The 11,985-nt window shown below is 46.7% G+C and overlaps 1 protein-coding gene across 1 annotated transcript in view; it reads right to left on the bottom strand.

Annotated features, from left to right (window-relative positions):
• LOC120036301 (cytoplasmic dynein 2 heavy chain 1-like) overlaps positions 1–11,985 on the bottom strand; it is a gene marked incomplete at its 5' end in the record, with an annotated part of 52,610 nt that overhangs the window by 19,117 nt on the left and 21,508 nt on the right. Inside the window, one exon of the mRNA XM_038982773.1 lies at positions 10,295–10,367. Within this exon, the coding sequence (XP_038838701.1) occupies positions 10,295–10,367 (73 nt within the window). The remainder of the gene's footprint in view (positions 1–10,294; positions 10,368–11,985) is intronic.

Below are 11,985 nucleotides of genomic sequence, written 5' to 3'. Positions count from 1 at the left end.
GGGGGGAGTGAGGCCTAAGAAGGTTTTATAAATAAGATCTGACCAAAGATCCAATTGTGCATCCAGGAGCTTTTTCAAAAACACAGTATAGACATGTCACCCTGAGGGTTATAGAGGAACAAAGGACACAATGATGAGACTGTATAGCATCCTCTCTCCTCCTCTGCTCTCCCTCCCTCTCTCTTTTCTTGCATCTCTCCTCAGCACCATAGGCGTGTGGTCTCCTGCAGACAGTCATTTGGACTGTGAATACACACTGTGACTCAGAGATGATTATCCAACCGGTCCACGCTGTGAGTCTCTCTCTGTGTGTGTGTGTGTGTGTGTGTGTGTGTGTGTGTGTGTGTGTGTGTGTGTGTGTGTGTGTGTGTGTGTGTGTGTGTGTGTGTGTGTGTGTTCTGTACTGCATGTAGATGAATGTTCTGACAGTAGCGTCACTGGGTCTGCTCCTGTCTATCAGACGTTTCCATGGTGATAAGTGAGTGGTTCTGGGACGTGTGTTCAAGGTATTAGTATAAATGAGCTCTAATATGTAGACTCACTGATTGGTTATCTCATCAACACACACACACACACACACAGCGCAAGAATACCTGAGTTATACACACACCCCACGTTCCCCGTCTGCCCCACATACACACCCCCACGTACTCCCCCGTCTGCCCCACATACACACCCCCACATTCTCCCCCGTCTGCCCCACATACACACCCCCACGTTCTCCCCCGTCTGCCCCACATACACACCCCCACGTACTCCCCCGTCTGCCCCACATACACACCCCCACATTCTCCCCCGTCTGCCCCACATACACACCCCCACGTTCTCCCCCGTCTGCACCACATACACACCCCCACATTCTCCCCAGTCTGCCCCACATACACACCCCCACGTTCCCCGTCTGCCCCACATACACACCCCCACGTTCTCCCCAGTCTGCCCCACATACACACCCCCACGTTCTCCCCAGTCTGCCCCCACCCCAACCTTCTCCCCTGTCTGCCCCCCCACACACACACCCCCAAACCCACCTTCCTTTGGTCTGTGCTGCCAGACAATGTTTCTCTCAGAGCACATAAGGACGTAAGGCGCATGCACACACACACCTACTGTATACACTGACTGGACAAAAACATTAGGGACACCTTCCTAATATTGAGTTGCATAGCCTCAATTCGTCAATGCATGGACTCTACAAGGTGTCGATTGTGTTCCACAGGGATGCTGGCCCATGTTGACTCCAATGCTTCCCACAGTTGTGTAAAGTTGGCTGGTTGTCCTTTGGGTGGTGGACCATTCTTGATACACACGGGAAACTGTTGAAAGTGGAAAAACCCAGCAGCGTTGCAGTTCTTGACACAAACTGGTGCGCCTGGCACCTACTACCATACCCTGTTCAAAGGAACTTAAATATTTTGTCTTGCCCATTCACCCTCTGAATGACACACCTACACAATCCATGTCTCAATTGTCTCAAGGCTTAAAAATCCTTCTTTAACCTGTCACCTCCCCTTCATCTACACTGATTAACAAGTGACATCAATAAGGGATCATAGCTTTCACCTGGATTCACCTGGTCAGTCGGTCATGGAAATAGCATGTTATGAACACTCAGTGTACATGTAGACACATAAACGCACACACAGAGAGCAGAACAAAACTTTCATTTATATTCTGATCGTACACACACACACACACACACACACACACACACACACACACACACACACACACACACACACACACACACACACACACACACACACACACACACACACACACACACACACACACACACACCAGCTTCGGCCATGGCTAGAACGCCTTCCAGCGACCTTTTCCTGCATTGCCATGGCAACGCTAAGAGAAACATCCCTCTGACTTGACACATTGATATGCCACACACATGCAAACGAGCACACCCAAACACGTAGCACCTACACCCATCATTCCACAATGAAAGGGTATCTGATCAATATTCAGACAGGCAAAAGGGACACACACTCTCTCTCTCTGTATGCTGGGCACGGGCACTACATAAAAGACCTGGGTCTGTGTGGATGTGTTCCTCTGAGACATTCTCTCTGTGTGTGTGTGTGTGTGTGTGTGTGTGTGTGTGTGTGTGTGTGTGTGTGTGTGTGTGTGTGTGTGTGTGTGTGTGTGTGTGTGTGTGTGTGTGTGTGTGTGTGTGTGTGTGTTCTGTCTTTACTCAGTGGACTCCCTGACCATTCACTGACTGATTGATCAATTAAGTAAAAAGGATTTTAGGTTTAGAAGCAAAACATCACAGTAGTCCTGAATGACTGGAGTTGTGTAACCCTGGTGTACAATGCGTCTTCATCTGTGTGTGTGTGTGTAGAGGTCCCGTTACGAAAACGACACGGGGCTTCTACCCCGGACCCTACAAACGGGTAGGACAACCGAGCACAACCAGCCCCAGCCCCATGTTGACCCGGTCGGGTCCAGACCCGATCTGATCCGAGTGAGGGAAACAGCAGATCATACAATTTAGTAGCGATATTATTGAGTGAAGCTGTTAACACACCGAAGGTGAGAGGAACAGGGCTTGTAGCAGGCGGCGGGAGGGGCCTGCTGTGTGTTTCTGACTGTGTGGCGTGAGGAGACAGAGAGAGCCAGCAGCAACCAAGCCGATTCGCACTAGTTACTAACTTCTAGCTCAAAAGCTAGGTTATTATTCATCCAATCATATTACATAGTACCTGTTTTGACTGCATCAAACAGAGAGAAGAGAAGCTAGTTAAGCGTAGGTTGACTAATCAAAGCTACATAGGCTGCACTTTCCACCGTCCTACACAATAACAAAAACCACTCCATTCAAAGTATGAAGTGAAAGCCTACCTGTTGGTTCTTGGTCAATAAATAAATAAACAAATATGGGTTGTATTTACAATGGTGTTTGTTCTTCACTGGTTACCCTTTTCTTGTGGCAACAGGACACAAATCCAAATCTTGCTGATGTGATGGCACACTGGTATTTCACCCAGTAGATATGGGAGTTTATCAAAATTGGGTTTGTTTTGTGTAATCTGAGGGAAATACAGTTGAAGTCAGAAGTTTACATACACTTAGGTTGGAGTCATTACAACTCGTTTTTCAACCACTCCACAAATTTCTTGTTAACAAACTATAGTTTTGGCAAGTCGGTTAGGACATCTACTTTGTGCATGACAAGTAATTTTTCCAACAATTGTTTACAGACAGATTATTTCACTTATAATTCACTGTATCACAATTCCAGTGGTCAGAAGTTTACATACACTAAGTTAACTGTGCCTTTAAACAGCTTGGAAAATTCCAGAAAATTATGTCATAGCTTTAGAAGCTTCTGATAGGCTAAATTGACATCATTTGAGTCAATTGGATGTGTACCTGTGGATGTATTTCAAGGCCTACCTTGAAACGCAGTGCCTCTTTGCTTGACATCATGGGAAAATCAAAAGAAATCAGCCAAGACCTCAGAAAAAATTGTAGACCTCCACAAGTCTGGTTCATCCTTGGGAGCAATTTCCAAATAACTGAAGGTACCATGTTCATCTGTACAGACGCGTTCTGTCTCCTAGAGATGAATGTACTTTGGTGCAAAAAGTGCAAATCAATCCCAGAACAACAGCAAAGGACCTTGTGAAGATGCTGGAGGAAACAGGTACAAAAGTGTCTATATCCACAGTAAAACGAGTCCTATATCGACTTAACCTGAAAGGCCGCTCAGCAAGGAAGAAGCCACTGCTCCAAACCCGCCATAAAAAAGCCAGACTACGGTTTGCAACTGCACATGGGGACAAAGATTGTACTTTTCGGAAAAATGTCCTCTGGTCTGATGAAACAAAAATAGAACTGTTTGGCCATAACGACCATCATTATGTTTGGAGGGAAAAGGGGGAGGCTTGCAAGCCGAAGAACACCATCCCAAACGTGAAGCACGGGGGTGGCAGCATCATGTTGTGGGGGTGCTTTGCTGCAGGAGGGACTGGTGCGCTTCACAAAATAGATGGCATCATGAGGAAGAAACATTTTGTGGATATATTGAAGCAACATCTCAAGATATCAGTCAGGAAGTTAAAGCTTGGTTGCAAATGGGTCTTCCAAATAGACAATGACCCCAAGCATACTTCCAAAGTTGTGGCAAAATGGCTTAAGGACAACAAAGTCAAGGTATTAGAGTGGCCATCACAAAGCCCTGACCTCAATCCCATAGAAAATTTGTGGGCAGAACTGAAAAAGCGTGTGCGAGCAAGGAGGCCTACAAACCTAACTCAGTTACACCAGCTCTGTTAGGAGGAATGGGACAAAATTCACCCAACTTATTGTGGGAAGATTGTGGAAGGCTACCCGGAACGTTTGACCCAAGTTAAACAATTTCAAGGCAATGCTACCAAATACTAATTGAGTGTATGTAAACTTCTGACCCACTGGGAATGTGAGGAAAGAAATAAAAGCTGAAATAAATAATTATCTCTACTATTATTCTGACATTTCACATTCTTAAAATAAAGTGGGGATCCTAACTGACCTTAAGACAGGGAATTGTTACGAGGATTAAATGTCAGGAATTGTGAAAAACTGAGTTTAAATGTATTTGGCTAAGGTGTATGTAAACGTCCGACTTCAACTGTATGTGTTTCTAATATGGTCATACATTTGGCAGGAGGTTAGGAAGTGCAGCTCAGTTTCCACCTAATTTTTTGGGCAGTGTGCACATAGCCTGTCTTCTCTTGGGAGCCAGGTCTGCCTACGGCGGCCTCTCTCATTAGCAAGGCTATGCTCACTGAGTCTGTACGGAGTCAAAGCTTTCCTTAAGTTTGGGTCAGTCACAGTGGTCAGGTATTCTGCCACTGTGTACTCTCTGTTGAGGGCCAAATAGCATTTTATTTTGCTCTGTTTAAAAAAATACATCTTTCCAATGTGTCAAGTAATAATCTTTTTGTTTTCTCATGATTTGTTTGGGTCTAATTGTGTTGCTGTCCTGGGGCTCTGTGGGGTCTGGTTGTGTTTGTGAACAGAGCCCCAGGACCAGCTTGCTTAGGGGACTCTTCTCCAGGTTCATCGCTCTGTAGTTGATGGCTTTGTTATGGAAGGTTTGGGAAACGCTTCCTTTTAGGTGGTTGTAGAATTTAACGTCTCTCGCTCTCTCACTCAGCAGTCGTGTTTGGGTCTATACGGGTCCTTACCGTGAAATCAAAACAGATCTGACCCGGATCTGAGGGTCAACTACAGAATTTCAGACCCGGGTCGGGCCCTGGGTAATGGGTTTGGGTGGACCAGTGAAGACCTCTTGTGTGTTTTAGTGTGTGAGTGTGTGTGTTGCTGTGTTTACACTGTGCTGATAGCGCTCCACTGTGTTGTGGCAGTGGCCAGGCTGGACCGGGGGATTGTGGGAGATTAGCTCTAAGAGGATTAAAGCCCCACGCTTCATTAGCATAGTGACTCACTGCCAGGGAGACAGACTGTACTGTGGCACACACACACACACACACACACACACACACAGCTTCATCAATGAGTTCACTTAGCATTTACACACACACTGACACACCACAGCTTCATCAATGCGTTCACTTAGCGTTTACACACACACACACACACACACACACACACACACACACACACACACACACACACACACACACACACACACACACACACACACACACACACACGTCTCCTAACAGTGGACATGTGGCAGCTTCATCAATGGAGAAGGATAGCCATTTTAAATACTGAACATACAGTTTAATAAAGGACATAACTGTAGCTTTCAGAAGGAATTGAATGACAGCCGCTCAAACACCTCTCCATCACATTTAGCAGTCAACAGGGTTAGCCTTAGGGTGTGTTCCATTCTAATAAAAAGGGAAATGGGCCGTTACCTGGATAGGTCGTAGGGCTTAGCAATGATCACTACATATCAGGACTTCCCTCAAGTGTAGCAGCTAGTATAGATGTTAGCATTAGCATGCAGTGCAACTCTGCTCCACAATATGTTGAATACAGTCAAGTAGTCCTAGTGATGGTGCACTGGAGGTACGGCGGGCTGTATATGTGTGAGTGTGTGTGTGTGTGTCTGTGAGAACCTAACTAATCACGTTCTGTGTTGTGTAGGACAGCTGCTCACAGAGAAGCAGACTCCTCATTATCTCTACAGAAGTGAGAAGACCGGCGCTCCAATAACCTATCAGAGCCTTGTCATCCCATCTCCTCCTCTCCATCCCGTCAACCCCTGGCCAACTCCAGCCTCTACACACCACCTCACCCTCTCCCCCCGTCTCCAACCCAGGGGCTTGTCCGGGTAAGACAGAATGGGTTAGTACCAGTACCGAACACAACCCTGAGCCAGACCACACACACTCTCAGAGAGAGATAATGATGGTGTGTGAGGAGGGGAGGAGACTAACATCAGCGTGTCAGGTTGACAGTGTTTAGGGACATGGTTATGGTCTGATAACTCCACATCGCTAGGTAACATCTGACAGCCTATTTGCTGACATTATTGCTGTGATAATTTGCCAAATCTAACTGTGTAGCAGTCCAATTATCAGTCTCATTCAGCAGTTGTGAAGCTTTCATATGCATGGGTCCACACTAAAACACACAAACACCAATTTGCAGAGTCATTGATAGCGCTGGCATAAAACTACATGCAATTAGCAGGATTATCAGAATGAATAGGTGGCTCATTAGGCAGAAAGAACCCTGTGTTTCCTGGCAGATTAGAGAGAGAGAGAGTGTGTGTGTGTGTGTGTGTGTGTGTGTGTGTGTGTGTGTGTGTGTGTGTGTGTGTGTGTGTGTGTGTGTGTGGGCAGTCAAACGAAAGACTGAGGAAGAAATGAAAGGAAAGAGATGGAGGAAAACCAGAGGTATAGATTGAGAGGAGACGTAAAAGAGAAATAGCCAGGGAGGTAGATGGCAGAGGGGGAGAATAGAGCAGCAGATATGGTAGGAAAGATTGTCCAGTCAAGGATAACGTCCTGAGAGGAATGACTGGAATGTGCGGCTGTTTTTTTAGAGAAAATACCGTAAAAATGTAAATTAAACGCTGAGTACCAAATAGACGTGTCCCTTTTAATAGCCGGGCAATGTCACACATTTCATTTTAACACCCGTTTCTCAAAATAAATTGTTTACGAGGTTACCATGAATTACCATGAATTGTTCACAAGGTTTAATGTTCGATTTGTTACATAAAATAATTCCGTAATGCCTAGAAAAAATTATACCAATCATCAATTGTTATCACCAGTAAGAAACTGCTAGCCACTGGCTGCTTACTGCTGAGTACTGCTAGCTAACTGGCAAGCACAGAAACAGTCAACAACTTCAGGAGTACAGAACCCTAGGATTTGGCTGATCGCCCCCTAGTGGCGAAAGTAAGAACTGACCAAAACGCACAGCCAGGAGAATAATTAGTAGAGAAAAAGTAGTTTTTTATTGAGGCATACTAAGACAAAAGAAATGTGACACAGTGTGTAAATGATAACATATTAGAGCAGAAAATTAAGAAATTGATTAGCATTAAGGAATTGGGGCGGCAGGTTGCCTAGTGGTTAGAGCGTTGGACTAGTAACCGAAAGGTTGCAAGATCGAATCCCCGAACTGACAAGGTAAAAATCTGTCGTTCTGCCCCTGAACAAGGCAGTTAACCCACTGTTCCTAGGCCGTCATTGAAAATAAGAATTTGTTCTTAACTGACTTGCCTAGTTAAATAAAGGTAAAAATTAAATAATTTGACGCCTGTCTCAAATAGAAGCCTGTCTCAAATAGAAGCCTGTCTCAAATAAGCTCATGTTCTGTTCAGTGTTTCAAGCAAATAAAAGCCTGGGCTATTAATTTAAGTTTTATAGTAGTGGAAATTCTAGAGAAACAATAATTTGACCACTGGAATCGAGCCAACATGGGAAGATGGACAAATGCTCCCCCAGTTCAATGAATACATACAATCCATCATATCAGTACACAGCAGTTGTCAACTAATGTTGCTTACGACAGACACTAAATGCAACAAAGTGACACAAGAACCAAATGTTGGGACCCAACTACTAAACTCTGTTGATGACAGCATAGCAAAATATGGCCCTTAGTAAAGGTGCATTAACAGTAACACTGCTGACCTAACACGTCAATGAGGAATCTCTCCAAGACTGAGGGTCTGAAATCTACATTGAAGACGTAAGAAACACATGCAAGCAAACACACTTGCAGGTACGCATGCAGGAGAAACCTCGTCAGACCTCCGTGACTCCAGTGAATTACAGCCAATCTGTTCTCCCTCCATGGGGCTAATCGTCCAATCATATCACTTTGTGTTCCCCTCTGAGCCCGCTGGCATAATGAAGAGAAATCACCACATATTCAGCAGGTCTACACACACACACAAACACACAAGCACCGCTGATAGATTACGGAGGTTTGGATGTGTGTGTGCATATAGCCATGTGTGTGTGTGTGCGCGCGTGAGTGTGTGTCAAATGAAGAGAAATGGCTAGAGATGAATTTACTGTGCTTCATCCTCAGTGTGCGTTCACGTGTCTGTGTGTGTGTGTGTGTTTGTGTGTCTGTGTGTGTCTGTGTCTGTTAGTGGCAAATTAAGAGTAATGACGGTCTATGAATCACTGTACACGTCCCCTATCGTTGCTGTATCAGGCAACTCCATTCATGGAGTACAGGAACCGTATGTGAGTATAGTCTCTTTCTCTCTGCAGGTGTGTGCTCACGTGTTTCTGTGTGTATGTGAGTATAGTCTCTTTCTCTCTGCAGGTGTGTGCTCACGTGTTTCTGTGTGTATGTGAGTATAGTCTCTTTCTCTCTGCAGGTGTGTGCTAACGTGTTTCTGTGTGTATGTGAGTATAGTCTCTTTCTCTCTGCAGGTGTGTGCTAACGTGTTTCTGTGTGTATGTGAGTATAGTCTCTTTCTCTCTGCAGGTGTGTGCTCACGTGTTTCTGTGTGTATGTGATGGCGGCTGGTTCTCTACATATGCATGTGTGTGTGTGTGTGTGTGTGTGTGTGTGTTCGTGTGCATGTTATATGGACTGATGACTCCTCAAGTACATCAGTTGTATAACTTCTTATGGCTGCAGGGGCAGTATTGAGTAGCTTGGATGAAAAGGTGCCCAGAGTAAACTGCCTGCTCCTCAGTCCCAGTTGCTAATATATGCATATTATTATTAGTATTGGATAGAAAACACTCTGAAGTTTCTAAAACTGTTTGAATGATGTCTGTGAGTATAACAGAACTCATATGGCAGGCAAAAACCTGAGAAGAAATCCAAACAGGAAGTGGGAATTCTGAGGTTGGTAGATTTTCAACACACCGCTATTGAACAAACAGTGGGATATGGATGAGTTTGCACTTCCTACGGCTTCCACTAGATGTCAACAGTCTGTAGAACCTTGTCTGATGCCTCTACTGTGAAGTGGGGCAGAAGGAGACAGGAAATAGTCAGGGCGGGTAACTGTATGGCTTCCTTTTGTGGCTGAACGCTGTTCTCAGATTATTGAATATTGTGCTTTTGCCATAAAGCTTTTTGAAATCTGACACAGCGGTTGCATTAAGAACAAGTGTATCTTTAATTCTATGTAAAACATGTATCTTTCATCAAAGTTTATGATGAGTATTTATGTTATTTGATGTGGCTCCCTGTAATTTCCCCGGATATTTTGGAGGCATTTCTGAACATGGCGCCAAGTAAACTGAGGTTTTTGGATATAAATATAAACTTTATCAAACAAAACATATATGTATTGTGTAACATGAAGTCCTATGAGTGTCATCTGATGAAGATCATCAAAGGTTAGTGATTCATTTTATCTCTATTTCTGCTTTTTGTGACTCCTGTCTTTGGCTGGAAAAATAACTGTGTTTGGCTGTGATTTGCGGTGACCTAACATAATCGTTTGTGGTGCTTTCGCTGAAAAGCCTATTTGAAATCGGACACTTTGGTGGGATTAACAACACGATTACCTTTAAAATGGTATAAGATACATGTATGTTTGAGGAATTTTAATTTTTGCAATTTCTGTTGTTTGAATTTGGCGCCCTGCACTTTCACTGGCTGTTGTCATATCATCCCGTTAACGGGATTGCAGCCATAAGAAGATAAAGTGCTGACTCACTGCATTGCGTCTGCAGTGAGAAGAGATGCAGCCGATGCGGTTGACCTCTGCTGTGTCGTTAGGATGGATTAATCAGCACTAATGATGACACTTTTACTAGACAGACAGATTTATGTCGGACGGAAGGGATCACTCACACACACACACTCACACACACACACTCACCCAGGGCCTGCGAGGTGAAGGCAGCCATGGCACTCTGTAGTCTATCTGGCCTGATGGCCTGAACCAACAGTACCTGCAAGGAGAAAGAGAGTGAGGAGGAGGGGAGAAGAGGAGACGGGAGAAGAGGAGAGGGGAGACGGGAGGAGAGGAGAGGGGAGACGGGAGAAGAGGAGACGGGAGAAGAGGAGAGGGGAGACGGGAGGGGAGACGGGAGAAGAGGGGAGACGGGAGGGGAGACGTGAGAAGAGGAGAAACGTGAGAAGAGGAGAGGGGAGATGGTAGAAGAGGAGAGGGGAGACGTGAGAAGAGGAGAGGGGAGACATGAGAAGAGGAGAGGGGAGACATGAGAAGAAGAGAGATGGGAGAAGAGGAGAGGGGAGACGTGAGAAGAGGGATGGGAGAAGAGGAGAGGGGAGACGTGAGAAGAGGAGAGGGGAGACGTGAGAAGAGGGGAGATGTGAGGAGAGGGGAGACGGGAGAAGAGAAGAGGAGAGGGGAGACGTGAGAAGAGGAGAGGGGAGACGTGAGAAGAGGAGAGGGGAGACGTGAGAAGAGGAGAGGGGAGACGGGAGAAGAGAAGAGGAGAGGGGAGAAGAGGAGAGGGGAGACATGAGAATAAGAGAGATGGGAGAAGAGGAGAGGGGAGACGTGAGAAGAGGGGAGATGTGAGGGGAGACGTGAGAAGAGGAGAGGGGAGACGGGAGAAGAGTGGAGACGGGAGAAGAGGAGAGACGGGAGACGGGAGAAGAGGAGAGCCGGGAGAAGAGGAGAGACGAAGAGGAGAGGGGAGACGGGAGAAGAGAAGAGGGGAGACGGGAGAAGAGGGGAGACGGGAGAAGAGGGGAGACGGGAGAAGAGGGGAGACGGGAGAAGAGGGGAGACGGGAGAAGAGGAGAGACGGGAGAAGAGGAGAGACGGGAGAAGAGGAGAGACGGGAGAAGTGGAGAGACGAAGAGGAGAGGGGAGACGGGAGAAGAGAAGATGAGAGGGGAGACGTGAGAAGAGGGGAGACGTGAGAAGAGGAGAGACGGGAGAAGAGGAGAGACGGGAGAAGAGGAGAGACGGGAGAAGAGGAGAGACGGGAGAAGAGGAGAGGGGAGAAGAGGAGATGGGAGACGGGAGAAGGGAGAAGAGGAGAGGGGAGATGGGAGAAGATGGGAGATGAGGATGGGGGAGACAGGAGAAGAGGAGACGGGAGAAGAGGAGTGGGGAGAAGAGGAGAGGGGAGACGGGAGAAGAGAGGGGAGACGAGAGAAGGGAGAAGAGGAGATGGGAGAAGAGGAGGGGAGGAGGGGAGAAGATGAGAGGGGAGACGGGAGAAGAAGAGAGGAGACGGGAGAAGAGGAGAGGGGAGACGGGAGAAGAGGAGAGACGGGAGAAGAGGGGAGACGGGAGAAGAGGAGAGGGGAGACGGGAAAAGAGGAGAGGGGAGGAGAGGGGAGACGGGAGAAGAGGAGAGGGGAGACGGGAGAAGAGGAGAGGGGAGACGGGAGAAGAGGAGAACAGGGGAGATGGGAGAAGGAAGAAGAGGGGAGATGGGAAAAGAGGATAGGGGAGACGGGAGAAGAGGAGACGGGAGAAGAGGAGTGGGGAGACGGGAGAAGAGGAGAGGGGAGACGGGAGAAGAGGAGAGGGGAGACGGGAGAAGAGGAGAGGGGAGAAGGGAGAAGAGGGGATACGGGAGAAGGGAG

Source organism: Salvelinus namaycush, unplaced genomic scaffold (genome assembly GCF_016432855.1).
Source record: "Salvelinus namaycush isolate Seneca unplaced genomic scaffold, SaNama_1.0 Scaffold1293, whole genome shotgun sequence".
NCBI classification, from domain to species: Eukaryota; Metazoa; Chordata; class Actinopteri; order Salmoniformes; family Salmonidae; genus Salvelinus; species Salvelinus namaycush.
This window is presented reverse-complemented; position numbering and strand designations above follow the sequence as displayed.